The sequence below is a fragment of the Colletotrichum aenigma genome (genome assembly GCF_013390185.1).
Source record: "Colletotrichum aenigma strain Cg56 chromosome Unknown KSG_Cg56_contig10, whole genome shotgun sequence".
Classification (NCBI taxonomy): Eukaryota; Fungi; Ascomycota; class Sordariomycetes; order Glomerellales; family Glomerellaceae; genus Colletotrichum; species Colletotrichum aenigma.
Window position 1 is genome coordinate 1694746 of NW_023500916.1, and position 26592 is coordinate 1721337.

Here is a 26592-nt window from a genome sequence, read left to right on the forward strand (position 1 = left end):
ATTTTTGTTACTGGATATACCTAGGTACGTCTAGACACGCTGCACAGCCAGAGCTCCCTTGAGGATTGAGTGGACAAGACTCGGCTTCGGTCCGGTGCGCCGCGACGTGCTCAGGGAGAGGGCATCATTGTTGCGCAGAGCGTCAGCTCGCTCATGCTCGGGTAGATCTAGGCTTTCGAGTTCACGGATCTTCCATACGCGGAGAGACCAGACTTTGCTAGAGTTAGCAATGAAAGCCTACCTAATGCTCAGAGTGGTCTACAACTTACGTGAGATAAAGGCGGCAATGTACATGAAACCAACAAAGATCTCGACCCCGAGGTAAGCATCAATGCCCGAGCCCTTGATGGTAAGAGCGATAGGCTCTGCAAAGGTGGCTGGGAGGACAAGGATCATCCAAAAGATGGAGAGTGCTGAGAATCAAAATGTCAGTTTTGCTAACCGGAGAAGATGTCACGCGTTGGCTGCTTACCGGAAGGCAGGAGCTGTATTCCCACCACTTCGGCACCGACAGGGGTGACCGTCGCCCAGATGCATCCAGCGAAGGCACCGAAGAGTGCGTAAACGATGGTGCCTGCGAAATACCTCCCGGCGAAGATCCAGACGAACAGAGTCGCTAGCCCGGCGACAAGGGTGCCCAAGCCAGCAACGTTGATGCGCCCGACGCGATCGCTAATGAGGCCGATGATGGGGCGACCAATGCCTTGTGACACTGTCTTCCGTTAGTATCATTGCCGGGATGTTGTACTTATACCTGGCTTACGTTGGAACATGGCCGAGGCGATCGATCCTTGGCTCGCAGTAAACCCAACCGTCTCAGCGAAGTCGGCCAAAGAGAACACCACAATGACGTATGCGAAAAGGGAGAAGAAACCCCACGACATGAACAGCCAGAACTCAGTCCTCTTGAACAGGTCTTTGTGGAATGCAGCATGAACACTTCCGAGAGCTTTGTTGCGGTCCCGCATCAGAACACAGCATATGCCATTGACAACAAAAGACAGAATGGCGAGGATGCGAAACGCCCACGGCAGACCGATGTTGTGGATCATGGCAGTCGACGACAGGGAGTAAATCAACCCACCGAGGCCCGAGCCGGCACTACCGATGGCGGACGCGAATGAACGGCGAACGATGAACCATTGTGGGATGACACCGACGGTCGCATTGAAGGTGAATCCCATACCGACGCCGAAGCCGATGCCTTGCGACAACAAGAGATGCCATATTTGCGTCGTGAAGGATGCGCCGATGAGGGCGGCGCTGAAGTCAAGTTAGAGTTGATGACGGATGGTGAGAATACAGAGCACCTACGATTGAACCGTCACACCAATCGCGACGGTCGGTCTCGTTCCGATTCGTGGGATGAACCAGGTCACAATGGGGGCGACAAGAAGGGCTGTGGGCCGGATGTCAGTAAGCGGCTCAGCGCGGACGCGGGGTCGGTGTGAGATTCGACTCACCGACGGAGAAGGACAGGCCGCCGACGAAGGCCAGAGTGATCGGGCTGGCGCCGGGGAAGGCCCCGGAATTGAGATAGTAGGCGAGGAAGACCGCATATGACTGTGGCTTGTCAGCTATATGAGAGTCGAGTCATCGGGCGGGAGCCAAACTGACTGAGTTCAGACCCCAAGTGTGTGCATTGATGAGAAAGACGCAGGCGACTACGACCCTATTTTTATGTCAGCGTCATTCATTGAGAGAGCGCTGCGGTGTTGAGACTTACCATCCATAGCCACCTTCTTTGAATTCTACCTCTTCGCTTGTGCGCGGGCTGCTGGTCTGGCTCGGCGAAGTGTCATTTCGCTTCTCACTCTCCGCTGCCCTGGAAACGCTGTCAGGCATCTGCACCACGCCGCCGTGGTCGTTGTCCTGATTACTTGGGGGTTCAGGTCGAGAAGGCATACCGGGCAGCGACAAACAACCAGACCGCTTGTTGTCAAAACGCTCTCTTCTCTCTAGGAGAGCAAATGCGACGGGCAAGTTGTGGGAGGCGGACAGCAGGGCCGCGTCGATTGACTCAGGACGTCAGGGTGTTGGTGACAAAGCAAAATAGACTGAGTATTCGGCACGAGGTCGGACTCGGCAAGCCGTATACAGTGGTTGGGTAACCGTATACAGTAGGCATTCGCGGGGGATCAATTTTGACGAAGCGAGTTTTCGACGCCAGTTCCCGACCCGAGGCGCGTTTTGGATTTTTTGTTTGCGCCGGGAATAGTGTGGGGACAACTCGGCGCGGTGTCTAGAGAAAAAGGCGAGATTGACGGTGATGGGGGATGCAACTGTGGGCTAGACCGGATACAGATGCCGCGGATCGATGTGTAATGGATTCTTCTCATTGGTCTTGTCGAGTTTCCCCTTCATGCTGGGCAACCTGGACGGCTCCGGTGGTCTGGACCGGAGGGTTTCTGCTTTTATCCGTCAAGCACCCCTGAACAAACACGCGGAACACGCCCTGCGGATGTCATATGACGAGCCCTCTTCGTTCTATGGCCGCATTTACCCAGCATTTGCAGGACATCATATGCTACCATTCTGCGAATTGTTTGCGCAACGCCAAGCGGCTCTGTGCTGTTAGCTTCGGAGACCAACGCCGAATAGACGCGACTTCGCGACTGTGACGGTAATTTCCACGTCTTTCCGGCCGGTTTCGGCGGCTATGGACCGGAGGCGGCCCGGTTCCTGGTCCGTGCTGTCATAGACTCTGAAGAAACTTGAACCTTTTCCGCTTCGGCGATAAGATACACTTCGGACATAGCGTGGTCGCTCAATGTTCCCATTACTTTTGCGGTAGCAGAGACTGAATGAGTAATGAGTAAGGAGTGAGAGTTTCTCAAGACTTGGTATTTTCTATCTTTTGAAAGTTCGGAAGAGAAATCCAGCCAGTACGGGATAGGTTGAGTCTTCGAGAGGCCTGTCTTTTTCGCCAATGCAAGCCTGCGTGTGTTCCAATGAGCGTCTGTAAGCATGTTCCTAGATCAAAGGAGTGTGGTTCCAAGAAAAGCAACTCCCGAATGAAACCCAATGACATCGAATCAATATCTTTGTCCATCAATGTAAATATTCGAGGACAACACTGTCGAGCCTAGCCACGCTGGCGACCCTCCCGTAGAGAAATTCAAAAGTGACTTGGACGTGGTTATTCTGAGGGGTGTAGTCCACGGTGACTTCCTTCCAAACTCCCCATCCAGGGGCGTCCCGTGCATCGATTGTCCTCTTGGGCTGTCCATCGATCATGACCCCGATAAAGCCAGCGTCCATATTGTCGAACCAGACCCAGAAGCTCAGTCTGCAAGGGACGTTTCTCTGCACGGAAACCCGGGGGCTTTTGATCCTGGTACTGGTGACGGGTTCCTGGAGAGGCCTGTCTGCCAGTAGCTTCGATTCAAATGAAGTTGTTCCAGAGTGGGCCGACGCTGAGGTGAGACCAGCCTTGATATTCGGGTCAAGAACCTCGATCGTCCACGGGGCAATGCCGCACTCAAAGTCGCCGTTGGTCAACAGACCGCCGTAGGCCGCACAGGGAGTCGACGTCGGCGTCGGAACGGGACATGTGGGGCCGCATGCACAGGCAGAGATGTAACGAGCGGGAGCCGTGCCGCAAGCTGATGTCGCGCGAGTTGGGAAGTTGGTGGCAGTGATTCCGTTGGCTGTTATTGTGGCGCAGAATGCCGAGGCAAAAGACACCGCTGTCGGAGAGGGACAAGGGAACAGAGCTCGATAGCAACTTCAGATGAGGAAGCGTATCAGTAATCAATCGATTTATGAAGCATTTCACTTACTTGTCGGCATTGCACTTGGCCAAAGTGGTCGCAGCTCTGCAACCCAAAGTGAGGACGCTCAGAGCGATGGACACAGATCGTGAGACGTACATGGCAGCCCCAAAAAGGTTGACAGTTGACTAATCTATGGAGGACAAGAATAGCTTAGAGTTCAGCACATGAGCAAAATGAAGATAAACATCTTCGTTTATATAATTTGATGCCTCTCCGGTGGTTCAAGTTCACCTTGGGCAAGTTGGTTCCCGTTGCCTGGTATTTCTAACCGATGGAAGCTCAAAAGTAAGATGGCGACTGATCTCTCCGAACACGAGTTCAGCTCTCAGTAAGGGGTGTGTCTCAGTCGGGTGGCTGCATCTCAGCCGTTGTTACCTGGCGAATAGGAATACAAGACTTCGGCAGTAGTTTGAAGCCACTCTGTTGCGCGCGATCCGGGGTGATTTGGAGTGTGTAGGGGTGAGAAGTCAACGTCTGGTTCTTACTTGTATATCGCAGGAAGAAAGGGGCTGTCCTGACCAGAGACACATGAGCGGTTGGTCATCGTGGCGTTCATGCCTTTCCCGGAACCGATGGTCGAAAGCACGACAGAACATTGCCACCGAAGTTACGTGAGACTCAGTGAACAGAGGACAAACCAAGAATTGTGGATTCTACCTAGCATTCATGATGCAAAGTATTTCACACATTTTTGCCGACTGTGGGCTACCCGTACACAGATGAGCCAGGTTTTGTGTGAAGTCAAAACTCAGCTGCACCTTTTGGTCCTAACATCCAACCCATCGAGTAGAGCCTGGAAGAATCCCAGAAAAAAGTACAAAAGCCCCGACCCGTCTCGTTTTCCCCAACAGCGAACGTCCCTTCAGATGCTGGATCTTATCAAGGATGAATTGCCAGCAGCCACTGGTTCAATTCTCTTCGCTGGGGATGCATACTGTGTTGGGGATTTCTCGCAAGGTTATCACTTATGAGAAGCATTTCTGTGGCCAAGTGGAAGGAATGAAGCGCTCCGGCGTGACTGGAAAGGAGAGGAAGTCGTGAGTTATCTGGCACCTTCTGTCGCGATGTTTCGAGGAATCGTGGGTGGTTCCACTCCCCAGAAAAAACCATTAAAGGACCGAGCTTGGTACCTTCCTTTGGGCTGCACGAAGTGCTCCCAATGAAATGCCACCAAATATATTGAGCTTCCAGCCAGAAAACGGTGATGAAGAATTGGTCTTCAGAGCGGCTCCCCTTGAGGGTTTGCGTAAGACTCCGGACCATGATTCTGAGTTTTTGAGTATTTATTGGACTGTCGACCGACCTCCAGGATTCAAAGAAATTGCCAACGGCATGAGCAATGATAACGCATGCGTGGCCAAGGTAAGCCTTTCCATAGCTGCAGACCTTGTGAAGCCATCTCCGCGTCACTCAAGCGGAGACATCATTGACCTAGATACAACTATGAGACGCAGATGCGTGGCGTAGGAGCCGCCTGTAAATGGTATTTTGCGGAAGCGAGTCATCGTCTGTATGGGAATATGACCCTGGTTAACAAACGCTACTTTGCCGTTCCTGCGACACGGGACCACACCGCCTCTCACCTAATCAGTTTCCAGCGCACCATGCGCTTTCACTTTCATCACATTGCATACATGTACGTACTGTACTGTACAAATAATCCGTTGGGGTCCATTCATCATCAACAAGCAAGTGGACCAAGCATGCGTCGCTTGCTAGACGCAGTTCGAGGTCGAAAGAAGCCGCGCAGCGACCAGGAAATTGACTATTCGGAGCTGCCGCCACCACCTCTTTCTCTTCTTCCTGCTCAGCGGTCCCGGCCCATCACGCCTCCTGCGACGACCGCCACCGCCGCTACTGCAGACACCCTCGTCGCCGCGCTCGGCACCTTCGCCCTCCTGCCGCCGGAGCTGCGCCGGCGCGTGCTCGTGGCCGCCTTCGGCGAGCGCATACTACACCTAGATCTGCGGCCGGCCCCGTGCGGGCAACAGCCGAGCCCCTCGACGGCCCACGGAGTCGCGCACGAGCACGGCCGGGGGGTGGCGCCCGTCAGCTCTTCCCGCATTGTCGCAGCCCCGGCCGTCACGGGCGAGACGCTGGCGACGGCCGTCCTGCCGCTGTCTGAGGGCTACAAGACCAAGACCAAGACGGGGCCGGAGTGGGAGTGGAAGTGGCGCTGGTACGGCGGCGTGTGTCACCGTGTGATCCCCCGCGGGTCGCCCGTGGACCGCCTCATCAGAGCCCGCGGCCGCGACCCGTATGTCTGGCCGCACCGCGACGGCTGCCTCGAGGGCGACGCCATGATGTGCGAGCTGTGGCCGCGAGGGTCCACCGTGGACGGCATGGCGTTCCCAGAAAGGGACACCTGCGACTGCGCGGTCGGCGCCCTGGGCTGGCTACGGCGTGCCGGCAGGCCTACGTCGAGGGCATCAAGGTGCTCTACGCGACCAACACGTTCTTCATCCAAAGCCGGGACCTGCTGGAGGCGTTGCTCTGCCCCCCGAACGACGGCCGACGCCTGTTCCTCGGGCACCGCCTGGTCCAGATACGGTCGCTCGAGCTGCGGTGCGAGTTCCTGCTCTTTGGGGATTTCACGCTGCCGTTCATTGCGCGCGCCAGCGACAAAGAAAGAATGCGGTTGCTCCCGGACCTAGCCGGCCTGGTGGTCCCTTTCCCGAACCTGCGATCTCTCGTCGTCACTTTCCCGAATATTCTCGACAATGAACGGCACTCGGACCCGGACGCTCGCCTGCCCGAGATCGACCGCTTGCCCTCGCGTTTGCGCACCTCGCGCCGCAGCAAGAAAAGCACATTGTGGTGGAGCTGCCATCGAACGTGTTTCGCGACATCAGAGGCATCGGTCGCAGAAAAGGCCTCGGCCTCGAACAGGAGCAGCGAGGAGACGAGTGGGGCGATGGTAGGGGTCTTTGGCTAAGGTATGCCATCGATGGCTCGCTTTACTACTATATCAAGGAAGGGCAGGAGAGTGAAATCTATCGGCCGTGAGTTCGGGTCATTGAAGTAGACCCTGCAGCGTGGGCGTCGGCACGGCGAAATCGGGCGCGTCCGTCGACGTGGTGTACGCCTACATATTCTACATAACCATTCTCAACAGAAAGACAGTACAGGTACCAGAGCGGTTATTTCTACCTAATTTACTACTGTGGATAATAAGAATTATGCGAAAATCCAGCGATTCGTCAATTATCAACACTGAATACGATTGTGCTATTAAGCACCTGTCAGCTTCTGTGGTGCTCATCTCGTGATACCTCTCTGGTACAACTGTTACCTTTATCCAGAATGTTTCTCTCGACGCCCGGTGCATGCTGCCATCCGCTTCTTTCTTGGTGCCATCTTCGTATTGTTTTCCGTGTAAAGATTTTGCAATTGGCGATCTAACTCCAAGTTTGATACTGGGGGTGCGGGGTATGACCCTTGCCCGCATCCCAATGGTTAGATGTAGGACATCGGGATTTCCATAATCAAGTCTTCGATCACTTTCAAATTCATTGACAGGTGCTTTCAATTACCCCTTATGTCTACTCCCTCTGTTCAGGCATTTTAAGCGCTTGTCGTACGAGCTGTCAGGATGGGACATATAAATGACTCCCATCACAACGATAGTTGTAGATTTCATGCCAGCAGCCAGGATTCATTGCCAACATAGACAATACGAAGATGGCTCGTTTTCAGCTCTTTTACCTCGCACTCATACCACTCATCTTTCGATATGCTCGATCTCAAGATATTACCGCCAATGACTTGACAAAGTTGCCTCAGTTTCCCCACAAGCCCAGGACGTTCATTCTGACGGATATCCTCAATGAGAGCCCGACGACCAAATGTCAATGGTACGCTATCTGGCATACTCAAATGAGTTTGATACCAAGGGCCTTGTTGCTACAACCTCCATCAGCTTGCCAAACGAAACGCACCCAGAGGCTATCGAGCTTATTATTAGAGCCTATGGTGAAGTTGTTCACAATCTAAACAAGCATGTGCACCCCAACGCAACGTTCAGCCCTGCCGGGGACCTTTTGAAACTCGTGAGGTCAGGCCCAGTGGTAGGTGACTTGCCCCCTTCCTGGCGGCTATACATTGCCACTAATCAAGTTTTTGTTCTCAGGTTTACGGGCGACAAGCTCTCAACGAGTCGCTAAGCGACGGTGCCAAATTGCTGGTCGAAACGCTTGAGGCGGGCTCAGATCCGTTATTCGTCTCCATTTGGGGCGGAGCCAACACCCTGGCGCAGGCGCTGCAGTTCATCAGTACAGAGAGAACTCCAAATGAAGCAGCTGAGCTTCGGTCTAGGCTCCGCGTTTACTCGATCTCGGACCAGGACGATGCTGGGCCGTGGATCTGGGTCAAATGGCCAGATATCACTTACATCGTCAATGTTCACGGCTTCAGAGAATACCGATCATCCACGTCGGCGCAGACAACGGTGCTACCAACGTGACGAAAGTACAAGACGATTGGCTGACAACAAATATCCGGATCCGTCCTCTGGGCGAGGTGTATCCCAAGATTCACTATGGAATGGAGGGGGACTCGCCCAGCTTCATGTGGCTTATCCAAAACGGCCTGAACAGTGCTAGCCGTCCGGACTGGGGTAGCTGGGGTGGTCGGTACACCCGAGTTACGGAGGCCGAAGACATCAACGAATACGGAACATCCATGGACACGGCCGTTTCTGTGACAGGCGTGGATCACCAGAGCCAGTATGCCACTGTTTGGCGATGGCGCGACGCTTACCAAGACGACTTTGCGGCACGAATGCAGTGGAGCGTTACGGACAAATTCGAAGACGCAACTCACCCACCCAATATCAATGTCAACGGCTCCATCAGTCTCGATGCCGTGGAGATCTTTGTCCCGTATAAAGCTGCTGTTGTGCTAGATGCCAGAGAGACCTACGATTCTGATCACCCAGAAGACTTGACTCACCTCGAGATCGAATGGTATGCTTACAACACAGCCTCTATTGCTTGGGCCAGTGCATATCTCGAGGGACTCATTGAGATACGTCCGCTTTCACCGCTAACCGGTACAGATGGGTATCTTGAGGTTAATAATGCAGGATTCAGGAACGTCACGATTGGTCCGAGGGTTCAGATCGTGAACAATGTGCCGAGCTTCTCGCAACTTGGGGGAAGATCATGGCATGTTGTACTCCATGTGAACAAAAACAAGGGTCAGCATCCGGTCCGGAGGTACAAGCGAATCTTAATTCAGGATTTCGAGGGCAAGAATGATTAGAGAAACTAAACCTCTCCCTGCCTTGGTCTGTAGTCTAACAATTCACCTTCGACTCTAGGACTTTGAAAGTCGGAGGAAGTCATATAGCTGCTGTCATATCTTTCAAATAGCAATATCATCGGGAAACATGGAAATGGGCCAGAGCTCCCGCCTTACCGTCCTAACCTGAGAGTGTTGAAAGACCGGTACATTCGTTCCTCCTGCAGGGGAGTGAACTCCGAGAGACTAACAAAAACGTTAGCGATCCCCATGGTGCTGGACTAAAATAATTCAAACCTACCAGTCATGCTTCGAGTAATCCATGTAATTGTGAATGGGGTCGAGTCCAGGTTGATCCGGGCAGGAATCCTGCTCAACAGGACACCCAACCGTCGCAACCTGAGTCGCCGGGGTGTCGTCGATGTAGTCACCCTCGCCGTTGCAGTCGAAACCATCGAAAACATGGAAGAGCCCAAACCAGTGCCCCACCTCGTGCGTCGCCGTCTTTCCCTTGTTGTCTTCCGGGTCCCAAGGCACGCCTGGTCCCCCAGGCATAGTGCCGACACTCACGTGGCAGCCGTCGTAAGTGTACCATGAAGTGCCGTTGATTCCGGTGTTCCAAGGATCTTCCACCGGAAAGCTGCAAATTCCCGTCGCGGAACCGGCATTTGTCATCATGCCCGTCTCGAAGTAGATGTTGAGTTCATCGTAGCCGCCTTGGCGCAGAGCTTCGGCCTTCTCCTTGATACGGGCTTGACGGGTCCAGGCGTCATTGACGGTGTGCGACGTGTTCTTGACAAGGAATTGGATGTTGTGTGGGGCAAAGGTCTCATTGAGAACTCTCATCTTAAGAACTCGTTAGCGGTGAGAAATTTCCCTTATCGCGAAGGGTAGGATCATGCCTGGTCGTTGATCATCTTGTCTGTGACGAACCCTGCGTGCGCCTCATCCTCAACCACGTGAAGATAGGTAGGGATCAGCAAGCCCTCGGCCCTCTTACCGAGGAAGCCGCTGGAAAAGCCCTCTGCTCGATGTGCTGAACGGAGAGAAGATGCAGCTTGGACTGCTTCTGGTTCGGGAAAATTAGAGCCGCATTTTTCTTGAGCAGTGACGCGTGCGATGTTTGCTAAGGCAATCGAGTCGCCGAAAAGTGTCTTCAGCTTCATGATGTCCGCTGTCAGGAAATCAATGAGTTTCTGAGTGCCGGATTTGCGACGAATTAGTCGAGCACGGTATGCCCTTTTACATAACGTTGATCCACAGCAGTAAAGATCTAAATAGGAAGGTGTCTGCCGTGATGGGTTCATCACGCCAAGAAGCTCGTATTGCCAGATTGCTACCTTGCCGCCAAGGGAATCTGTCTCCTTTGCCGAGCTACTTGGGTTGACTGTACAGGTTGACGTGACCAGGTTTCGGCTTTGCTATTTTTAGGTTTCGGTCTTGTACGATGTCGCGATTCAGACCCCACGAGGCAGAGGTGATTGTGCTGGCTAAGGCCGACTACCGCAAGGGTGCTCCCGGCAAAATATCGCCCCACGATGTTTAATTCAACCCCACGCCTCCAATAGAATAGTCATTTTGGCGTCAGTCTCGAAACTAAGGATCAGATTATTCCATGGATCATCTGTATTGTGTGCCACTGCTCTGGCTTCTTGTTGTCGCATGGCCCTCTTGAGTGTCTTGGTAGAGATGCCCAGACGGTAAACAGCTAAAACGCACCAAAGACAAATGCAACCAAGAATGAATTAATCAACAGCCTGTATGGTTTGCCGGAAGTAGTAAAAACACCCACCGCTGCAAGTGGTTGCAGAGTATTGGCCATGGCCACCCCGAATATCTACTTGACAACGCGCCTTTGGTAGGATTGAGTGATGGCTTATCTCGGAGCAGTTATTCAAGCACTTAAGCATGACCTCCCCTCAGTCGGGGTGCATTTTGTTGGAAGAAATACGTAGTATTAGTGATGCGGTATCAGATTGGCGGTAATACCAGGTATGCAAACACCAAACGAACAGAGGCACGTACCGGGCCACACAATCATGAATCGAATGTGATCACGTCGCCTGCCGTCGTGATTCTCTCGTAATCACAAACCTTCGGTTTTCCTTATGAAAATCTGCTGTGAAAGGAAAGCCACCTGATGTGCAAGCGTTGGATGCGAGGTCCAGTGTAGACAACGGGGAAGGTGCCCTCAAGTATTGTTCGTCACTCAAATTTGTCACTGGTCCTATCGGATTTGCCTTGGTCTCCGAATGGTTATAGGAGACGTTCCTTTATCGCTCGCCTGCCGAGGATCACAGGTTCGGAGCCCCAGTAATTATTTTGAGTTTTCAGTATTCTGCCTAACTAGGCATCTCACAGGGTTTTACTATAGCAGCTCTAAATCTAAGGCTGACTTCCATAACGTGCTCAAACTTGCAGAGAAAGTTCTTTGCGTCTAAAATTTGCCCGGCACCGGTAGAAGGGATTCAAGGTCTCTATTCATGCCGCAAATCAGAACTTAAGGAAGGAGCTGCTTGCCGCCCAGGTCTTCCCACATTCAGCGCGACTACCAAAGAGCGGGCAATGTTTTGGACTGGCCTACTTCCTGTGCCTCACCTCACAACTTCCTGAATTTTCCTCAACCTCTCCTGCAGTCTCACCCGAGCTCAACAACAACCAGAATTACGCCGACGACAGGGAAATACCTAGCTGCAAAAGCCGCACCTCACAACATCTCTCATGGTAGCCGCATCCTCCGTAGTTCATCTTATCTTTCTGCTGATATTATCTAGATGACTGGACCAAGACATTGGCGGGATCCCAACCGCGACCGAGTTCAACACGAACCGGAGGACGAGAAATAACGGCAGCAAAACCGCGAGAGAATCCAAGATAATCTTCACCTGCCTGGATTTACTCTCCCCAAAGACGTCTTCGGCATCAACCACAAGCATTGGTGGAAGCCTCTTGTGGCCAACCCTCACAGCGTTGGATATGGCTACGGAATATTTCACCTTAAGAAAGCCAGTCGCGTGGAAGTAGCAGAGCGTCTGAGCGAGGTTTACGAAGCTGCACTTGCCGAACTTCGTTTCAAGGGCTCTCTCGGCCATGTCACCGGCAAAGTTGTCCGGGATCATGTGTTGCATCCGGATCTTTACAAAGCGATCCATAGTCGCCTTGTCACCATCAACAAGGACTGGGCTCCCCTTCGAGAGGACAAGCGCAAACGCGATCTCACCTATGGCATGAACAAGTACGATGAGGCCCGGAGAAAGTACCTCGCCCGTCCTACTCCGCTCGGAAGCCTGGGTGATGACGCCCCGACCTTTACTCGGCTCTGGTTCCTCGTCGATCGGTGGCTCGAACTGACAACCGACGGAAACACAGTCCTGAATCTCGACAATGGCACTTCGGCACTGATTGCTGGTCTCGACCCAGTCCCCCTACCTATGACAACCTCGAAATTCGCCAAGTGTATTGGTCCCCCAGACCAGCAGAACGTCAAAGCTTCTACCAATTCGAGTATCTTTGACTTCGCCTCGATTTATGATTCGCTCCGCAACGACATCGAGGATATGCTTGCTCGAGAGAACATCCAGCTTGCTCAGCGCATAAAGCAACTTGAAGACGAGAACAGCGTCATGCTGCCAGAGCTGAAACGTCTTCGAGCAACGGTCGCTTGTACTCGCGAGTCGCGCCTGGACAAATGGTCTTGGAAACTTCAAGGTTACAATGAGAAGCAACGACTGGAGGGAAAACCGTACTTTGGGTCTCGTGAAATGTTTGGATTCTTGCAATTCGTGGAACAGCAGGAGGCAAAGGAAAGAATTTGAAAGTCGCGTTGGGAACTGAAGAAGGGGTGTAATATTAGCTGGAGCGAGGTGCGAAAAGCAAAGGACTTCGCAGTCAGAATCCACGACCAGAAGACACTACTCTCAAGGAAAGAGCTACAGAATGAACATTCAGATCAGAGAATCGAATTGGAAGCGGCTCTTCGCATACCATTGGTCAGGCAGATGAAGAAAGACGTTTAGGCTTGGAATCCGTCGCAAAGGTTCACGCCAGAGCTTTCCGAGCTGCATAGACGAAATCGCAGATCACTGAGTTTCATGGACAAGCTTCGAGCTGGAATAGCATTCCAACACACTGGACTACCATGCCCTTCATGTCATGGCTCCCGTCTTGGCGGACGCATGCGTCTACTCAACCGCCGCTTCCGCAACAAAATTTTAAAGCTCGTGGTAGGTGGACTGCTACACGCGACGGAGTGGAACGCGATCCATGAGACATTGGGTCGATCGAATAGCTTGAGTCTGGAGGCACCGGAGCTTCTGCATGGTAGCTTTTTGTTAGAGGAGATGCTGACGCGGGAGAGTCGGGGAGAAAAGACTTAGAGTCTGACAGCTTTACAGTCATATGATTACTGATGCGTGTTGAACTTCCTCAGACAAACAAAGAGTTGAACGTCGATCTCGGGAAGACCTTTCATCGTTGACAAAATTCATAGGGAACGTGGCTTGGAAATCCTGACTGTGCTCTGCTTACGCGCTTCCGCGGCGAGACCGCTGAGAATTGTCATTGGCTCCTCTCCCCCCTTGTTCGATCTGACGACGGATCTGGACGAGTTCCGAGGGGCGACATTTGAGTTTGGGTAGACAAATGTAAGGAATGGTGCTTTTGTGGGAGGGTTTGGTGTCAAACGTCATGATTACTATTTGCTCCCACCTTCAAACACCGACGACGCCTTGCCGCATGCAGCCAGACATGACAGATCAATGTCGATATTTGGACGTTGTTTCAACGCGCAGCCACTGCCACCGCAGACAGATTGGACGCCATACCGCCATTCCCGGCGATAGGCGAGGGAGACAAGAAGGATAAGCCTCCTCCTTCTCTCATGTACATGCTGCAACCTTAGAGCAAGCGCCACTGGACCGTGCAGTTGTGGTTCACACAAGTCAGGCCTGCGCTAGAGGCGCGGTGGGACGTGGTACCGGAAGCCGGACCATGGCAGATTAAATGCTGACACCGCGACGCGGACGCGTGCCCAAGGACGGAGGAACGGGGCTTTTTGGGGCCGATTGTCTGGAGGAGGAGACGACGGACCGAGGGGAAGGTGACACTGGAGCGTTGAAGAGAGTTTTGCTGGTTTCTGGAGCTATCGAGTTGGTGTTGACACTCGGGCCGCTTCTTGAGGTATCGAGGCGGTTGAATTCCTGATGAACATGTCGTGAACATGGTGTGCCACCTCAGGTGAGGTGTGCCTGGCTACTGACAATTTAGCTTCGACTCATTTCAAGGCAAGGGGTTTTGGAGTTTCATGATCCATGGATGGAAGCTCGATGGAAGAGGGGCGGTCCAGCTTGACAGGATGGGGGCTGCGGAGTTGACAGCGGCAGCAGCAGGGGTTCGATCATGGGACATGGGTTCATCCTTTGAAAAGCAGAGTCAGACACCAGCGAGCATTTTCCCATCTTGGGGAGGAGAGGGGAAAAGGGCAAACAAACGAAGAGAAAGAAGTTTCGACTCGCAAATGTCTCGCCCAAACACTCGGCCCCCCAATCATCTTTTTCGCAATCAATAATTCCGCGTGAATGTCTCACTCGTACGACAAATGCATGCTCCCAACCCCGGCGCTAATCTTGATTGGATCTTTGATCGGCGGACAGGCGCTACCACTCTCAGGGCTACAAACGTCCTTCGGATGGTTGTGCCTGAATCATGCCAGCCTCCGGACGGCTTGGTGCAGATGGCGGCGGTGATGCATGGCAGCGCCGGCAACGTTTTTGTACGCGTGTTTGCGTGTGTGTTTGCAATGTGTTTCCCATGCATTCAGCTCGGTTTGAGAATGGTCCAGAAGCATTGTCGAAATTGCAGAAGCACATGCAAGAGAAATGCAGAGCACGGATGGCAAGCCGCAACGGCGTTTTCAGTCGCTCAGACAATTGGATACGATACGGAGGTGCGGCTTGAGGAAGAAAAGAAAGGGAGAACAAAATGCAAATGCATGGAAATGCAACGCTAAGGTTCGGCCCAGGGCCCCTGCGCAGGTTCGTCCCAAGGAAGAGGCAGGGGCCACCTTCTTCTCAGTGGACGTGGGTGGGTGCCCCCTGCAGCCTCCACGGCCTGCCTTAGCTTTGGCCCTGGGCTCTACCCTGCGACCTGCGTGGTCCTTTTCCACGTGGTGAGGATCGCTGCACCGATCTTGCATCTATCTACCTTACCTTCTCCGCCTTGTCGATTACCTCACGCAGGCTAAGGCAAGGGAGCACCATCGCCGGTTGCCAATGATTCCCACGAGGGGGGGATCGTCAGTGTTCCAGCCAGAGGGGAAACCTTCTTCTCTGCCGCTCTGCAGTTCGATCTGCAGCCAGCATCCTTCTCGTCGTCCTCGTCATTCGGCCATTCGTTGCACACCCAACGAATACCGGCGCCGTTGAAGTCCTCGCGGGAGCCGTCCTCCGATTCAAATGCGAGACCTCCAACGAACAATGGGAACAAAAGACCGATTTCCCTCCGCCTCCAAATCCTTCTCGGCTCTCGGCGATTCCAGAGCACCCCAAACTCTGACCACATCACCCAGCGGCGGTCCGGCACAGTCCTGCATTTGCGCGGCCAAATATAGCGACACTCATCCGGGGAGATTGGGGGCAAAATGTCATCCAACACGAGACCGAGGTACGGCCAAGCAGGATGAATGGTTCCTTTGTTCAATGTCAGAACGCGAGACAAACAAAATTCCGATCGCCCCAGGCTCCGCCAATACTCTTGCATAAGCCCTGCACAAGTTCAGCTCCAAAGGGCGAGACGGACCTGACGCTACACACCTTTTCTGTCTCGCAACACCCGAGAATGGTCCCAACGCCGGGACATGGGACGGCGCCCTAGGACATTTTTGCACAACCACTTCCATGAGGACGACTCGATAAGGCACGGGGTCAATCGGCGCCAACTGGAATCTACGGGACAGAATCAGGTGTTTCCTCATGCAGAGTCAGAAATAGTGCAAGACACTAACTGACGAGCTAAAAAAGGACCCTCCAACATGGGCTAAACCTCGAGCACTACCGCAGCCGCTTTGACTCGTTCGACTCGTCCACTCTACATTCGGCTGGCTCGCCGGTCGTCCGAAGTACTCGCCGGCTCCAAACTGGAGTCTCCAGTCTCCAACATCGAGCTACGCAATTCGAGTTTCGTTCCCTCTTTCCCGCCCAAAATGGCACACTGGCGCACGCCTCCCATCAGACGTGGCTTCTCCCCCGCAAACACCGCCATTGGTCATGGACTGTGGCAGTAGAGAAGGAAAGCCCTTGGCCGATGCAGAGAGGGGGGAAGGGTGCCGACTGGCCAGGAGCTGCCACTGACCGATTCATCGCAATAGCCCCATACCCCTTCGAGTTCGTTTGTTCGTCTGGTGGCCGCTGCTTTGGCCCGTGCGGCTGTGCGCGGTTTGTCTGCAGCGGCAGCGGCACCCACTCGGCCTCGTCGAGGCCTAGTCCTTGTCTACGGACTGATATGACGGGGTCATGGGCGCCGCAGCACATGAAATGACACTAACGGGAGACAGGATTCGTATATCACTCCAGCTTCTCCCGGATGCGTCTCCAAACCGGCCTTTTGTCTCTGCCCCTTCATCCGGATTGTGCCATACACATTCAACGACGGTTACACGACATTGGATAACACAAATCACACGATGCAGGACAGTCAACCCAAGATGGAGAAGGAGGAGGTTCAGACTACGACGGCGGCCACAACGGGACCCGCGACGACATCCGCCAGGATCGAGGAGAAGAAATCAAGGTTCAGCTTCCCAGATTGGATGGTCTGGTACAAGAAGCCCGAATACAGAGACTTTCGCGAGTATGCCACGGCTATTCGGACTGGAAGGAGACCCTTGAGCAGGGACGGGCGAGACAAGAGTCCCATCCCGGCCCGCTTGAGTTTGGAGAAGGTTTTGGCCAACGAGACCTGTGAGCATCCCATCTCCTCCACGCAACGCACCCCGAAAGCAAATGTCGACACCGAGGATTCAACCAAGAATACCTGCTGACCTTCCCCAAATAGGCTCGCCAATGTCTTTGTATGACTTTTACATGTACCTCAAGTACATTGAGTTTTCCCCTGAAAACCTGGAGTTCTACGTCTGGTATGTTCGTCCTTATCTTCATCTGATACCGACATCAAGTTTAACATTCTACCAGGTTCCGCAACTATGAATTGGCCTACGCCAAGACAGGAAGCCTCAACAACTTTCCTATGACCGAGAAGGAAAGTGATGCCTCATCATCCAGGGACAGTGCCATCGACAGCGCGATGGACTCCATCGAGCACAAGCTCCCATCACTGAAGATGTCAGAGTTCGAGTGTGATCCTGAAGCAGGTCAGTCATGCTACACTATCTAACTTGCATCCCGACTAACGCCTTTCAGCCAATGAGACTATGACCAACATTGTCCAGCTTATCGCCCCTGAAGCCGCATGCAGGCCAAACAGCAAGATCGGACCCAACGGCCGCGATCGCATCAAGTCATGGGCCAACGCCTGCGCTAAGCCTATCTGCTCGAACAACGTGGCCAACGTCGTCCCTGCCCGCATCGCACCCAACTCCGCCTACCGAGTCGAGCTCAACGCCGTCGTCAAGACCTTCCTCCTGCCTGGCTCCGAGAAGGAGCTCAACATCCCGCCCGCCCTTCGCGACCAGGCTCTTCTCGACCTCCAACACTCTTCCGACCCTTCGCATCTCCGCCCTATCGCTCAGCACGTTTACGGTCTCCTCAAGAACTGCTCGCACCGCAACTTCGTTAGACTCGGTGTTTCCAACGGCACCTTTGAGACACTGTGCATGGCAACGAGCATGGGCATTGTTCTGACCGTCGCTGGCTTCCTCTGTGTCCTCCTCCGAGCTTTCGTCCCGTTCATGGGATCACACAGTCGTTACAACGCCTTTGCCCCCTGGCCCATGTGGTTCGTCGGCATGTCTCTCATTCTTTCCGGTCTCAGGGGTAGCTGCTTCTTTCTCCTTCTCTTCACTCGACGTCAACCACTGCCATGGGAAAGATTTGACGACAGCGCATCCCTCATTTCTCAGAAGTCTGGCTTGATGAAGTTTGTTTCTCGGATGATGATTTTCGACCGCAAGATTCGTGTCAGGGACGTCCACCTCAGGAAGCTGCAACACAAGATTGTCACACAGGCCATGGTTGGTGGTGCTGTCTTCGCCAGTCTGTGCAGCTTGCTGTTTGTGCTACTACCTGTGTGGTCGCAGACATCGCTGGCGCAGGCATGAGTCAAAGGGTATTGAGGTGACTGGTGAAAATTGAAGACGAATTCTTGTATCACATCCTCTGATTTAGCAATGATATCCCTGGCGCGATGAACTTGAATCGAGATTTCTTTTGTGGTATGAACCATAGACTTGACTTGTATGGCATATGAAGTGATCATCATCATTCGGCGGTTTTACCACTGGCCGACGCCGATGGCTAATCATCACTATCTCAATCGCTAATTATTTTTTGCCTTATGCTCTCTGCAGCGCAAAGGAAGAAATCAGGACATGTAAAAGCTCCCCCACAGCTATCGGGTTGGCTTATCAAGAGATAACATCTGGTCTCCGTATATGTTCGCGAGCCTGGTTACGATTCATCTATCAAGATATATGCTCGTGATCCGATCTTCGAACATATGATACCATCCCTCATTACTACCATCGTCTTCATCCTGCATTGCTGGCAGATTATTCGAGACGAATCAAAACTGATTGGCCCCGTTTTAAAAGGTCCATTGAGATGGGTTCACTTGCAGTGTGTTGATGCCGCCGGCAAGCGACCCGATCGTTTCAGGCTCTACCAGAATACTATTGGTGGATGGTGGCACTGAGTTTTGTGGTTACCCATTGAACAGCATCTGTTGTGAGTAAGAGTGACTAGGACCTTATGCTTCGAGAAGTGTTGAATGCTTGAACTTTAGATACAGGAAGTAATTTAATTTGGTTGTATAAATTGGACGTGACTGACATGTCATCATGTAAAGACACAATAGGCGCCCTTCACCAATTACTCAATCTTGGAGAATAGTCTTCTCTTCCTAAAGAATTCTACCCCTCGGAGGGATGCGGGTGGCGGTTTCAATGGTGGATTAGTAGCTTAAGAGTGACCACCACCTCCGTTAACCGTCATCTAGATTATTCGTCATCGGCCGTATATTATTGGGGCGAGTATTGCCAAACAAGGTCTGACGAGTGTGTTTGGTAAGCTGAATCTAGTACAGGGGCTTGGCGGCTTTCGTCTCAGAACGGCCCGTGAGAATGATGTAGACACAGAGGACACGATCTATTCTTTGAAGAGAATGTCATGACGGACTGGCGACTTACATTATAAACCACATTGGGGTCGTGTCAGGATACCGGGGAGGCCAAGTCTGTGCTCTCCACCTGTGCGCTGTTACAATGCCGGTCAGATGCGGGATGTATTGCCCCATGTACCGAAAGAACATCCGCTAAATTCAAAGCATTTTACCTTTGGCCTTCATCATCAATACGGCGCTATTCGTTTGGGATAATATGAGGATCGAACCGCTGATGATTCTGCCACTCCGTGGATGTGTGACCGGAGCATGGTGCTTCAGGGCAGAGTCATGCCGAGCCCGCGAAGCAGAGCGAAGTCGAACGCTCACGCATGACTATTTCTATGTTTTGGAGTGCGTTAGTTTCATCACCGCGCTTAGACTCTTTGTATGGGCTGTGGAATGGAGCATATGGACTCAGAGCAAGACTCCAGTCTTGCGCTCGGTCTGGTGAGTAGGTTACCATCATCGAAAGGCAATCTTATCGCATGTTAAACTTTGTGCTGGAACCTTGGTATTTAGCATTGTCATTGTTCCCGACGTAAGCAAATATTTCAAACAACAAGAAGTCGCTGAAAAGCGATGAAGACGATTGCCTCGCAGGCGGAGACCTGGCGATTACAAGAGGGATGGATCATTGTGTTTCTTACTACTATGGGTGCAAATGATGTGCCCCAGAACAAGTTGATACTGGTGTGTCTCCGGTTTCCTTCACCAGCCGAATGCTATTCGGTAAATATTCAGACACAATACAGAGCGACGGTTTTGCGTCGGGGGTCGCAACCAATCAGGGGCCCTTCCGACTTTACGCGTAAGGCGCCCGATGGCTATGTTGATACACGGAATCCAAAAGCCTAAGTCATTGTATGAGCTTTCATCCCAGAGATAATGAACGGCGACTTCTATTCAAATTATTCCATTTGTCGTTCTATGCCCGTAGATCTCCGTTTGTATATGCCTAGCAACCGATGCGTCAAATTACAGCCGCGCAGGGCTGGAGAGGCATTCGGATAAGCAAATATTACACATGGAAGGACTGTCGCAGATAATGGATTATGAAATCTCCCACCAGACAGCAATGGCTCGCTGGACCAAATCTATCGGGACTGGGAGACTTGCAAGCTAGCGTAATTAACCTTTGATTTGGTCAACTAGTTGTCATGAGATGACATCGATGAGATTTTCAGCGTTCCTTGGCTTTTGTGGTCATGAGAATCTCCCTCTTATTCGCCGCAATACTACAATGCATTAGCGAGTGCCAAATCTTGGAACCTACTTGAGAAGTTGAGACCCCCGGCAAGAGGAACACCAGCAAACGCAATCAAGGAAGCATCCAAGTTACGCTGCAAGCGCAAAGTTCCGATGCATAGCTTCCTTAGACATTAGAATTATTCATTGTTGTCGCCTTTTCTCGTATATTCTTTGTCCTCAGGGGGTATATTTCTGGACTTGGGCATAAGCAGTACCATCGCACTTCAAATCAACTTCAAGGAAATAGTCCTCAGCAGAACAAGCCGGGACTTCCGACTTACAAGCCCGAAACTGCAGACAACACGATTGATTGGGAATAATTACACTCCTTTGTAACCCATTCGTCACTTTGGAATCCTCTTTGTGGTGTGGTCAGAATACGAAACCAGGGGAATTTCTGCCAAAAGACAAAGGGGTTGGTAAACAGATCTGTCGCTGAACAATGGATCGAGATGTATTACTATTACTCCTTACTGGCTCTCCTTCTCCAAGATCCAATCATTCACAACCTCGGCAATCTCCAGGCTGTTCTTCTCGATATGCATGAAGTGCCCATTGCCCTTGATTCCAATCTCTCCAAGCTTGATCCATTCCGGGCTACCACCAACCTGCTTAAGATAGTTGACCAGGCAGTGATCGTACGTAATGTGAACACTAGCCTCGCCGGTGACCATCAAGTACGGCACGCTGGCGATCTTGGGCAACTTCCGCGCGGGCTCCTTCTGCATGTGGCAGCTCCTCAGGGCCAGGGTCTCGTTGCCAACGACGACGGTCTCGAGTTCATCGGCGCTGGCAACGGGAGGGTCATAGTCGATCGGGGTGTTGGTCAAGCCCCACGGGTTCGTGGGCGTGCCGCCCAAAGTGATGTTGTAGGACCAGAACGGAATCGTGGTGCCCTCGAGGTTGATGTTGGCGGCAATGTACTGCGGGCAGTCGTTGGACAGCAGAATCGGCGCGCGGGCTCCAATGGAGTGGGATACGAGGTAAGCCTTCTCGCCCAACAGCGACAGCAGCTCGCATCCGGAGGCGCGGAGGGCATACTCCTGGGGCTCCCAGCTCCTCGTCAAAGGAATGATGGTCTTGGCGAACTGCTCGAATGTCGGATCGCCCTTGAGCCCCGTACCAGGCCACTGAGTATGCAGGTAAGCCTGCGGGTAGGTGTTGTACACTTCCGGGACCGTGAAACCTCTCTGAATACCTTCAGCCGCAGTGCCGGCGATCATTGTGAAGTTGTCCAGGTTGTTCTCAGAGGAGCGACCGACCGCAGCAACATCGACGAGATAAACGGTGTGTCCCAGCTGCAAGAAGTACGAGGCCCAGCCGGGGCGGTTGTCGGGCGTGTTGAGCCAAGTGACGCCTGAAGTACCTCCACCGTGGAAGAAAACCATGGGCTTGGCGGCAGCGACACCGCGACGGCGCGCGCGACCAGTGGAGACGGGGACGAGCTTCTCGACGTAGAGTTGGTCGACCGTGACGTTACCAGTGGCAGTCTCGATGTAGCGGCCGCCGACGTAGAAGAAGTCGCGGGTGTGCGCGGTCTCCTTGGAGGTGCACTTGGTGCTGATGGCGTTGACGCCGGTGCAGTTGCCCGAGGCGAGGGCCTGGGCCATGCCGGCGGCGGCAAGGATGGCGGTGAGGGACAAGCGGACCATCTTGGCGGAGGTGGTGGCAGGCGCGAGAGGGATGACCGGAGGGATAGGTGACAGGCGCAGTTGCGCGGGACTCGACTCTTACTTAAATCCTCGCGAGGCTTGGTGGTGGGCGAATCAACCGTTCGATCGGGTCGGGTGCGGGCGGGCGATCCCTGTTGACAGACTCCATTTTGCAGATTGCTCGGGTCCAGTGATTGTCGTTCCTGGCGCGATCAGCCTTCAAGGGGCGGAGATGGGGTTGCATTGGTCGATATACCCATGTTCGTTGGCCCACTGTTGCTGACTGCTCGGTTCAGATGATGAAGATGGGTGAGCAGAGGCATGAAGTTGAAGAAAGTCATGGCGTGGTCGCGTTGACTTTGTCCGAATTAAGGTGTGAAGTCGATGCGAAGTTCAAGTTCAACGCGCTTGCGCAGGAACAAACACAGGTCGGCAAGCAGCTGGCTGGGACGCGAGCGGCAGCCGCACGCCAAGAAATGGGGTCTTCAACGGCGAGTGGAGCCCTGGGCAGGCAGCAGCCTCTAGGGGGAATCGGCAAATGACCGCCGGACGTATTCGCCCTTTTCCCGACGACATCCCGTCAACATCATGTCAGAACTGCGGGGAGGCGGTCTGCACTGCATCTCACCAACGCCGTCTGGAGAACTCTTGCTGTTCAGTGAAACCCAATGCAACAACTCCAAACTACCCGGTCTCAGTTGTTCTCCTAATAAAATACGGCATTTGTCGTTACACTGCAAAAAATGACACCGAGGAGTTCAAAGATGTGTTTTTCATGATCCTGAAGCCCGTGATGCAGCAAAGTCAACAAAATTCAACTTTGTGTTCTACGTGACACATAAATTTGCTTGTCCAGTGATGAAACGAAGGTCAAAACTCTTGTCCCTGATCGGGGCGGAGTCTTGTTATGAATGCAAATTTTTAGCTGGTCGCGAAGTTCATCAAGAGAAGTTTTCGGCTTTGTGCATAAAACGTCGTTTTCTTGGATTAAGTCTTTCTTGTAGTTGACGGAAGTCTGGTCGACCAACCATTCGAATGAAACATAATGTTCGAAATTGACACAACACAGCGCCACGGATCAACGTCTCTGCCAGCGCGACACTGATCGATGCAAGACCTCAAAGTGTGAATGGCTTGGTCACTTCGGTAAGGATACTGGAATACGATGAGCCTGGAGATGATATGAGGGAAGACTCATGTAGAATCCTATAGAAATCCAGACATTCAACGTGCTCAAACATTAGTTATCGAGCAACAACTTTGAATCTTAATCGATGGGTATAAACCTGGACACTTCCCATCGCTTCGGAAGTCCTATTCCTCGCATTATCGTCCAGCAACAAACTCGCCATGACAAGCGTCAATCACCCTACAGCATCCAGACCTTGCATCGCGCGCCACCTACCTGACTTCAAATTTGCTACCTTCCTATCACTCATGGCAGCCGCCGGTCAATCATCACGCATCGTCGTGGTTACAGACGCAGACACCAGATCCATCTCTGACGAGTTGCTGGATTGTATCTCATCCATTACGAGAGCTAAAGACACTATTAAAAGCACTCTCCACCCGCTCCCGAACTTTATGTTCCTTGTTCTCAGAACCGGCTCCGTTAAAGATCATATTAAACGACTTCGACAAACTATTTCTTCAAGGTTTGCTAACAACAAAGTGCCCTGTACAAAATCGGACTGACTTTTCAGTGTCCTCAACGCAGAACTTGCAAGGGAGAATCAGGCATCTCTCGAAGCGGACCCGTTGGCTCAGTTACGTCCGATGCGCAATCTCGAGACTGGAAATCCAATCCGTGGCTTCCCCGCCACGGCCTCTGCATTTTGGGCTATGAGCCGTAAGTTTCCATTTCATGTATCCTAGATTCTTTGCGAGGGCTAATGTGTTACAGACAACGACATGCGGCGAATTTGTGCTGCACTTGTGCTGCCAAGCGTCGATCGTGCTAATGGCCCAGTTCGTATGGACCTCTGGAGGTACACAGTTCACTATGAATCCACCGACTGAAGTACCCCTGTAACAATGGTCACAAGTCACCTAGAAGCCGGTGTGGTTATCTGATTGAGGTTGCAAAGTGCAATCAACATTTGTTTTGTGTTTACATTTGATCTCGTTGTGGATGGAGGTATGCGTGAAGAGACTGAAATCACATTTCGGCCAAGGAACACTCGATAGACCAAAGAGCGCAATGTTTTATTTTTGAAAACTGACCTTCCTCCCTCTTGACATATTTGCAGCACCATAAGTTTGGTAGAGGCATTGGTGGTGGGCACACGGGCCTCATGGAGACGTTGAAGTGAACGCCCATTTGGCCGATGGACCCACATGAGGCCTGGTGAATGAGAAGACATTCAGTCTCGCCCTCGTTCATCAGGTTCCGGTTGGTCACCATGGCAAGTCAACATAATTACGAAAGCGGTGTAGCGAGAAATTCCATTCTCACCTCTCACGTGACCCAGTCGAGGCTCTTCTTTTCCCATCCCGTCTCAGGCGCCTTTCACCTCCATCTCTCACTCCTTCAACACCGTCGCGACACACATCACGATCGTCCAAGTATTCGCTCCCAATCCATCCCGACTTCTGCCCGTCTTGAAAGGTTCGCAAAGACTTACAGACGAAAACTTTTACGCTAAAAGAATACAGATCATCGGTTCCATCGCAACCCAAGATCCGTCGCGATGCCGCACCACAAACGCCAGCTCAGCGATGCTGACCAGCAACGCCCCCAGCCCAGCTTTTCGGCCGCCGCCCTCACTCAGATCGATGCGGCTCTTCGTCAGGTTGGCTTCACCTTCGACGATGGACTTGTGTTTGCCGATCACGAGCACGCTGCTCTTCGTCTTCTTCACCTTGATCCTCGCGAGCGCCCATACGATGCCTCGGAGAAGAACGTCGCCGTCAGACTTGCCATGATCTTTGAGGCCGCCCACAAAGTGGCTTCCGAGAACCCTGGAATTGATGCTCGGTCTCCTGAGTTCTGGCAACTGGCTAAGACCACTGCGCTGAAGGTTGACAAGACTTTCGAGGATGCCCATGAGTCTGACCTTGCCCTCTGCTACGTCATCATCACCAAGTTCCACGCTGCTTTGAACCGCTTCGGCCGTGAAGACTCTGAGACAGCTCAAAAGATTCTGTCGCAGCCGCTCATGGACACCCAGGAGGCCAATGCAACTCACCGCCTCTACCTCGCCATTGCCGACTAGGAGATCGCCATGGAGAGTGTCGAGAGTGCTCCGAGACCTCAACAAGAGCAGAAGACCGGCAAGAAGTCCAAGGGCGAGCGCGAGGTCGATGAGTACATGAACAGCGACGGTTACCTCAACAGCAACAGCCCCGTTAGCCCTCAACATCTCAAGAAGCACTTGCGGGCTTTCCTTCGCCTTATCAACAAGCAGCACAAGCGCAACCTTGTTGATGAGTACTCCTGAGGTAAGAAGGAAGGCTATGACAGTGGCTTCACAGCAGGAGCGGCTTCGAACGCTTTCAGTGACGACCTTCGCCGACGCGCCAGCCAGGCCGAATATGAGCTGGGAAAGAACAAGTACGAGATAGGACTTGCCTTCAAGGAGTACGGCCTCATCATTGAGGAGCAGAAGGAGTTGCGCGAGGAAGTCAAGGAGCTGCGCGAGGAAGCCAAGGAGCTCCGCGCGGAAGGTGCCGATAAGGATGCGAAGCTTAAGCAGAAGGAGCTCGAGATTGAGGAGATGAAACTGGCGCTGGCTCGTTCTGATGGAGTCGACTTGGATGAGGGCGATGTCTTCGACGATGAGGACGACGAGTATGGCAACTACGAGGAGGAGGTCGAGGACAAGATCGAGAACGAGGACGAGGACGAGAATGAGAGCGAGGGCGTTGTTTGAGTACTACGGGATCTCGCGCTCAGAGTTGCCCCAGATTTGTAACGCCAAGCACGTGTTTTGACTGTCATCAAGAGGTCGTGTGGCTTTGGCGATAGTCGATGGCACGAGAGTCTTGTTGCTGGAATCCTTTCGTCGTCAAAGGTACGCGGGAGGAAGTATGTGGTTCTCCAGACACTGTTAGGCTACTAAAGTCGTAGTCTTGAAGAAGGAGTTTGACCCCTTGAAGTCTAAAAAATCTCAAACACAACACAGTAGCCGTGATATACATCTCCAGATCGGAGTAGCATTTTTATTTCCATTCTCCATTCTCTAACCGCAGCAGTAGATCACAGAGCCAGCGTCAAAATGTTCAACTCAAGACTTTCCTCGGATGTCGGTCAAGAAGAAACATAGAAAAAAGATCAACGGGAGCAAGTAGCACACGGAAAAAGAATGAAAAAACAAAAACGAGCGACCCGATGCATTATTAGA

At 52.6% G+C, this 26592-nt stretch overlaps 9 protein-coding genes across 9 annotated transcripts; 5 read left to right on the plus strand and 4 right to left on the minus strand.

Moving 5' to 3' along the window:
• Window positions 1–30: 30 nt before the first annotated feature.
• Window positions 31–1905, minus strand: MCH2-0 (putative transporter MCH2; the record flags this gene model as incomplete). Its single annotated transcript, XM_037329586.1, has 8 exons — window positions 31–212; window positions 270–413; window positions 473–712; window positions 764–1263; window positions 1315–1399; window positions 1464–1563; window positions 1618–1672; window positions 1727–1905. 8 exons carry the CDS (start codon window positions 1903–1905, stop codon window positions 31–33), a joined length of 1485 nt encoding a protein of 494 aa, XP_037171816.1.
• Window positions 1906–7621: 5716 nt separating this feature from the next.
• On the plus strand, window positions 7622–9038 carry CGCA056_v014345 (uncharacterized protein; the record flags this gene model as incomplete). Its single annotated transcript, XM_037329587.1, has 3 exons — window positions 7622–7843; window positions 7906–8142; window positions 8190–9038. 3 exons carry the CDS (start codon window positions 7622–7624, stop codon window positions 9036–9038), a joined length of 1308 nt encoding a protein of 435 aa, XP_037172280.1.
• A 152-nt stretch (window positions 9039–9190) lies between these two features.
• CGCA056_v014346 (Extracellular metalloprotease) lies at window positions 9191–10183 on the minus strand (the record flags this gene model as incomplete). Its single annotated transcript, XM_037329588.1, has 3 exons — window positions 9191–9263; window positions 9319–9810; window positions 9951–10183. The coding sequence occupies 3 exons, from the start codon at window positions 10181–10183 to the stop codon at window positions 9191–9193; spliced, it is 798 nt and encodes a 265-aa protein (XP_037172224.1).
• A 281-nt stretch (window positions 10184–10464) lies between these two features.
• CGCA056_v014347 (uncharacterized protein) lies at window positions 10465–12832 on the plus strand (the record flags this gene model as incomplete). Its single annotated transcript, XM_037329589.1, has 2 exons — window positions 10465–10528; window positions 11928–12832. 2 exons carry the CDS (start codon window positions 10465–10467, stop codon window positions 12830–12832), a joined length of 969 nt encoding a protein of 322 aa, XP_037172223.1.
• Window positions 12833–16716: 3884 nt separating this feature from the next.
• CGCA056_v014348 (uncharacterized protein) lies at window positions 16717–18288 on the plus strand (the record flags this gene model as incomplete). Its single annotated transcript, XM_037329590.1, has 4 exons — window positions 16717–16972; window positions 17067–17148; window positions 17204–17382; window positions 17432–18288. 4 exons carry the CDS (start codon window positions 16717–16719, stop codon window positions 18286–18288), a joined length of 1374 nt encoding a protein of 457 aa, XP_037171818.1.
• A 2779-nt stretch (window positions 18289–21067) lies between these two features.
• On the minus strand, window positions 21068–22249 carry CGCA056_v014349 (putative secreted lipase; the record flags this gene model as incomplete). The annotated part of the gene is made up of 1 exon (XM_037329591.1): window positions 21068–22249. One exon carries the CDS (start codon window positions 22247–22249, stop codon window positions 21068–21070), a length of 1182 nt encoding a protein of 393 aa, XP_037172286.1.
• A 114-nt stretch (window positions 22250–22363) lies between these two features.
• On the minus strand, window positions 22364–22590 carry CGCA056_v014350 (uncharacterized protein; the record flags this gene model as incomplete). The annotated part of the gene is made up of 2 exons (XM_037329592.1): window positions 22364–22452; window positions 22506–22590. 2 exons carry the CDS (start codon window positions 22588–22590, stop codon window positions 22364–22366), a joined length of 174 nt encoding a protein of 57 aa, XP_037171684.1.
• A 2349-nt stretch (window positions 22591–24939) lies between these two features.
• CGCA056_v014351 (uncharacterized protein) lies at window positions 24940–25464 on the plus strand (the record flags this gene model as incomplete). The annotated part of the gene is made up of 1 exon (XM_037329593.1): window positions 24940–25464. The coding sequence occupies one exon, from the start codon at window positions 24940–24942 to the stop codon at window positions 25462–25464; it is 525 nt and encodes a 174-aa protein (XP_037171685.1).
• Window positions 25465–25560: 96 nt separating this feature from the next.
• On the plus strand, window positions 25561–26121 carry CGCA056_v014352 (uncharacterized protein; the record flags this gene model as incomplete). Its single annotated transcript, XM_037329594.1, has 2 exons — window positions 25561–25679; window positions 25749–26121. The coding sequence occupies 2 exons, from the start codon at window positions 25561–25563 to the stop codon at window positions 26119–26121; spliced, it is 492 nt and encodes a 163-aa protein (XP_037171683.1).
• Window positions 26122–26592: the final 471 nt, after the last annotated feature.